At 38.8% G+C, this 6,412-nt stretch overlaps 1 protein-coding gene across 2 annotated transcripts in view; it reads right to left on the bottom strand.

The window, feature by feature from the left end:
• Positions 1–98: 98 nt before the first annotated feature.
• Positions 99–6,412, bottom strand: part of dennd1b (DENN/MADD domain containing 1B) — a 109,904-nt gene continuing 103,590 nt past the window's right edge. For both annotated transcript variants that reach the window (XM_020655533.3, XM_020655541.3), the window contains one exon: positions 99–5,904. In XM_020655533.3, coding sequence (XP_020511189.1) covers positions 5,044–5,904 — 861 coding nt within the window. In that variant the 3' untranslated portion in view covers positions 99–5,043. The remainder of the gene's footprint in view (positions 5,905–6,412) is intronic.

Genomic DNA, 6,412 nt, shown 5'->3' with positions numbered 1-6,412 from the left:
CAGCACTCTCTTATTTGTCCCCCCCCACATGTCAACCTATTGTAGTTTTATCAATGTGAACATTGACAACAACAAAAAAAGTCCAGAGATGCAACACATGCATGAAACAGTATAATTTATTTTCAGTTCACAGTGCATACATTGTGTGCAGTTGTACCGAGTTACTCATGATTAGCACATTAGATTGACCTCAGTTATGTAAGACAGTTGTTTCTCTGAGATGAGAACATGCAAGTGAGCACAGAAACAAAAAAATCAGTAATTGGCATATCGAGGAGTTAATCTTCATTACAATACCCAAACATGAGACTAAAATGAGTTTCTCACTGTAACTTGACCAAAGTTGTCACTACAACAAAAAGATACAAATGTTAAAATGTGTGGCTAAGAGAAAGTGTTGTTAACATCTTCATTAAGTTAAACCAGTGATCTTTCTCCAAAGTACCTCAGTAAAAGCTGCTACATAATCCCTCACCTCCCACTCACTCCAAAAATTGTCACTACAGGACAGTTATGTAATTGATTTCTTTACCCTCTGCTGTTAGAAAGTATCAGGTATTTTCTCACAAGCCTGCAGAAACTGAAGAGCAAATCCTTTCACAATCATTTCTTCATTGTTATCCATTGAACCAGAGTTACTAAAGCTTTTCACATCACCTTGACCATATTCACAAAGCAGCCATTCCCCCTTAAATGTAAAGCTCAGGCAGAGAAGCTCCAATGCTGTTTGAAATGTCAAACTGCTGGTCAACAGAACCTGACAGATCTTTATTAATGGATTACTGAAAAGACAATAAAAATGGAAATCTGGCCATATTTTAAGTTAAAACAACATACAGTATGTGATGACCTGCTCATATTACAGTTAGCTACGAAGGTGCTGAAAGGTAATAATGCTGTATAACAGTGTAACACTACAGTAGTAGGGGCGTACTATATCTTTAGCTTACTATTTACTTCCTATCTTATGCTCTGTAGCTGGGAATGTACTACCTGGTTAATGTATTAGCTGGGATTATACCATGAAGCTAATGTAATGTTAGCTGGAAAATTGTTACCAGTTACTGTAATATTAGCAGGTAATATACTTCCTAGCAAATGAAAAGTTAGCTGGGAATAAACTTACTAGCTTTTGGAATTTAAACTAGGAAAGGGCTGAATGCTAACATTAGCAGTCTATGTTCTGTATTATGTTGTTTTAGCTCGACATATGGCACTTTGCTAGTCAATAATAATTGTCTGCTGTAATCATTTGCTCCTTTTGATCATTTTACAAGCGATTAAATAAATTTGGTCAGAAACACTACATTTTATCAATATGTACTTGGTAAATAAACATACTATACAGCATTTAAGTTACTCATCCTTAACGTAGCATAAGAGGAAACCGGACGCTGTGCTAATATGGCGAATAGCAGCTGATTTCTCCCATGAACTTCTACAGTTAGATTTAAAGAAGCTACTAACCAAATACGACATGTTTTCAATTGCTTTAAACAGAAGGCCGAAAGCATTTAACTCAACAGTACCCAATGCAAGGCAAAACGAGTGTTTTGCACAATACCCAATGTTTGTTTCCATCATTTTTGATTTGATGGAGCTCTAAATACTGAAAAACAAACAAATACCAACAGAAAAGACAACTTTAAAACTAAGCAAAACAAATCTATAGCATTCAGCACACACAGGTACATGCAGATACAACAATTAGCATTGTACCACGTACAAGCAAGCGTCCATCTCTGCTTATTTTGATTAGAAGGTGTCAAATGCTCTTCAACACAAATGGCTACATGGGACATTTGTTAATATTCTCTTTTTTTTCTTCCAAAAATAAAATCTAAAACATTCAAATATTAGGTGTCATTTTTTTCTACAACATACAACACCGATCATATATTTATCCATGTAAAATAAACTCAAGCCAGCAAAAATACTTGTCTTTTCAGTTGAAAATAATTTTTCATCCATATGAAAACCACTAAAGAAACTCCTCTGAGAGATTTTTTTTAATTCCATACAGTCAGTTCAGAAAGAGTGTAAAAGATGTTAAAAAAAGAGAACACAAAATCATAACAAGAAAGTACAAACTATACAGGTAAATCAAATTAAGTACCTAAAGTACAAAAAGTCATATAACCAAGAGAAATTCAGAGATCTTCTTTTAAACACAGGCAGGATGATTCCCACCAATCAGAACAAAACGGAAAACACTGAGTAACCGCAGCTGGACTGCAGCACAAAGTCAACACAAAGCAGCCATAAAAGCATAGCTAGTACCCGAGTTCACTTCAGGTCAGTTTAAGGACCAGATTTTTCTTTTTCAAATAAATACCATAATGTACCTAACTGAGAGTGAAGGTGGTCTGAAACATTGCATACATCTCCTTCCAATAATACTGTACCTTGCTCTGAGTATACTGGGTGGTACTCTTACTATATAAGGCACACCATACACACCATTCTGTCCTGAACACCTATAGACACACCTACACCTGCATATATTCTTTCATATTATTGTTATTACTATTATTATTATTCAGGGACACATGAGGTTTACTCTCATAAAAAGTATTTTGATTGAAATTAGTTCATCAAGTAAAATCATGCATTACAATGTAATAACTCTTGAAGAAAGTTGACCTTTATAATCATTTGAAATATTTGCATAGTAAATAAGCTTTTTAAAGTGTTCACAATGTAAAAGGCCAGTGCAGAGATTGGCTTTGGAGTCTGTTTTTTTTCCTCTTTTTTGGAATTAATAGGACCGATTCCTGGACTTTTAGAAGCACGCCAAAGACTTTATGAGCTAATCGTTAACGCAGAGCAGCACTAAGAAAGCGGAGAAATAGCTGCTATTAAACTGTCACACTGACTGGCGTCTGGCATAAATCATAAGAACAACGGACCATAAATGTAATAATCCCAACACAAGCACACCAAAAGCTTTCTTCTTTTCTCTGGGAACCCACAATCACTGGACGTGGGGTTTCTCTCCACGGGAGAGTCTATTAAAAAAATACTTTTGACTGTGTACACATTACATCCATAGTAGCTACTCTCTAGAGGAGAACTGTATTGCTTCATTACAGTACAATCATCAGCCACCGCATTACAGTACAGTGTGAGACTCCAACCTACAGGACAGAGAAGACAGAGAGTGTGTTTTCTGCTGCCAGCACAGAAAAAGAGGCAGACAGAAAGAAAGTCTGAAATGATGAGAAGTCCGGTGGTATTGTATGTTTTTTTTCTTCTAATGAACAAATAATTTGAAAATCAAAAGGACTATCATCACAAAAACAGGAAATGTGGAACTGAAAACAGATCCCTAAAATGTTCCTCTTTAGAAGAAAAGTTGTTGAAAACTACAGTTCTTTATTTAAAGCTGAAATTAAATATCACTGACCTATTTTTATGTTTGCAGCTAGATGCCTGAAAGCACTGTGGGGCCGAGTAACCCGTTGATTAATGGGATTGGTTGCCATGAGGAAAACATGGAACATCCCCAGACTTATGCTTTAAAACAGTACAGGTACAAGTACAGGAAAAGTTTGATGATGTAGTTAAATGATGAAAAGGCCGGACAGTGAAAGGGACAGCGTAAGGAGGAGTGATGAAACAAAAACAGAAAAGGACATGGGCCGTTGACATCCTTGTTCACTCACTGAGTTTGCTTCTCTTCAGAGAGACAGTGGTGTCCTGAGGAACGCAGGAAGAGGAGAGGGACAGAGAGAGGTTTCTACATGCACATCTCAGTACCTGTAATGCAATTCAACAGCAGCTTAAAGCACAGTTTATATATACTGTATAATAATACTAACTACTTTATGAATCCAGAGAAATACAGTGCTGTTAAAGAAGTATTCACTGTTGAATTAAAGATCTGAGAGTATCCAGAGATTCTCAGCACCTGTTATGGTATCTATAGATTAAGACACCAAGGTATCAAAAGCAGATCACATGTCCATTTAAGGCATTGTGATAAAAAGACAAAACAGTTGCATCATACAGTGTAGGATTAGTTTTGAAGGCCCGAGCAGACTTTGTGTCTTGAAATTCATGTCTCACTTTGTTGGTTTTGCTCAACAGTTTGAGTACGACGTGGATAATGTATTTTTTTTTTTTAAAAGTGCAATTTTGATTTGATCACGTGAAATGTTTGGAACACTAAAATATCTGTAAAGGACATATCCTCGCTTCCTAACCCTGACAAAGGGATGAGTGATTTCTCTTTTATTTGTCGTTGGAAAGTTCCACCTTTACAGGTTAACTACTACGTTTATAACCAAACGGTCATTTGTGTTTTATCCTCTCTCTAAGTTTTGGTCTGTGAAAACGTTACAGGATGAAAAATATGTGGTGAGTTTAGGTACTAGACAAAGATGCAGAGTAAACACAATGAAAATATGTCTTTATATATCTTTTGTTTTTGAATTATTTAAATCTTTCTTGTTAAATTAAATTAATTGTATTATTTTAAAACAAGTGAGAAATGTTCTTGCACTCCAAAAGCTGAGAGGGATCTCAATATTATGGCTTCAGTTTGTTCTTTTGAAGTGCTGTTTCTTCAATAATCCACTTGTTTTCATGAGGAGTTTTCACTTTGTGAATTCACTAGTTAGTTAGTAAAGCCACTTTCTTCGTATTTGGAAAACTCTGCCACTGTAGTAACGTGTTTTTCCTGTTTGCATTAATAATTTAATGTTTTTATCAACGTATTAGAAGTAAAAAAAAAAGTGACATCTTTTCAAACTTACTTTTACTTACTCTTCAAGCAAGTCTTTTGAAAAAAGTTTTACTACACTGGCAGATAATTCAGGATTTAAGGTTCACCAAACCGTCTCTCTCTTATTGTTTTCCTGCTCCAGAGGCTGTGACTCTTTTAATATTTGTATGACATCAAACTCTTTTATGCTTTTTCCTGACAGTTAATTTTGTTCACTGAGATAGCAGGTTATTGTAATAAAAGAATATATATATATATATACTGTAAGATTTCAGTGGAGCCTGTGGCGTGTTACAGACACCACATCTCTGACGTCTCTACGACTCGTCGCTGGCTTTCCCTGGGACCTGCTGGTGACTGTTGTTGCAGTGAACCTGTGACAGCTGCAGGCTAGTGTGCAGGACCGGGCTGAGACAACACATGGACTCAATCTCCTCCAGAAGGCCCTGATCCTTCACCACACCATCGCCCGAGCCTTTAACCTGACCCAGACACAGGCCGAGTCCCAGGAGCCCCTCCTTGGACACCTCCTTCTCCCACGGGACCTGCTTAGTGGACTGGCTGTTCCTCACCGGGCTCCCCTGATGCCCCTCCTGCTGGTCCTTGCTCCCCTGCTTCTGGAGAGCCTTTTCCTGGTAGTTCCTCACCGTCTCCTTGGACAGCACCTTCCTCCTCAGGATGCTAGTGGAGGCAGTCTGGTTCTGGTTCTGTGGAAGCTCTGTGCTGGGTTGGGGTTCTGAGATGGTCCGACAGCGGCCCGTTGGTAGAGGAGAATATATTGGGGAAGAAACTTGACAACTGACGGTGTGGGAGAGAGTTGGGGAGGGTGCCATTTGTGTGACTCTACGGGACAGTAAGGGCGAGAAGGAGAAGCGGTCTCCTGGTTGCCGCCCTGGAGGTAGAGGAGGGTCAGAGTTGGGTGGATGAGGATGTGACTTGGGGACATCAGAGTTCTGGGCAGGAGGTGAAGTCATGACGGGGGGCAACGGAGGAGCTGTCGTTGGTTTCTTTGACGCCTTCAGGCTACTCTTGTTGGGCTGTCTGCGAGGGGACGGGGGGAGATGTTTCCCGTGGACCGCGCTGTCATCCTGGCCCATATTCCAGCTGCCCTGATCCACACCTCCACCACCACTACTCACATCTGCAGGTTTAGACTCACTGAAGGTGATGGGCTTGCTCTGGGACAGGAAAAAAACAACAAAGAAATGTCATTATAAAGAGTCCTGGGTGTCATCAAGTATCTTTTTCTAATGAAAATGAACACTAGCATTCTGCACAGTGTTTATGGGCGGCTGCAACATGCACTGAGGGGTTTATTTTGCTGTGATTCAACTTATTATCACCATGGATTTTCGAGCAAAATAAGCTGTGTGCCTCTGTTGGTGAACCCCCACAACTTTCAATGGATGACTCTCAAGTCTCTGTTCTAGCATCAATGGAATTGTAATCTAAGTTGATTTTCACTTGAAATGTTTGCCTGCAGGAGTTGTGTCACCTCTGCCATCACATCGCTCCACAAACCACACCTGTTACTGTCACGTGTGTGGGTGCCAGGTGTGAGTAGGTGAAGCTTTATTTATATAACACTGAACACTGAACAAACAAAGTGCTTCACAAACAGAGGAATGAAGAAAATGAATACAATTAAAGAAAAAAGAAACAATTGACAGGAGATGGATACCTTAA

The sequence above is a fragment of the Labrus bergylta genome, chromosome 6, assembly GCF_963930695.1.
Source record: "Labrus bergylta chromosome 6, fLabBer1.1, whole genome shotgun sequence".
Taxonomy (NCBI): Eukaryota; Metazoa; Chordata; class Actinopteri; order Labriformes; family Labridae; genus Labrus; species Labrus bergylta.
Note: the sequence above shows the minus strand (reverse complement) of the source record. Positions and strands in the feature narration are given on the sequence as shown.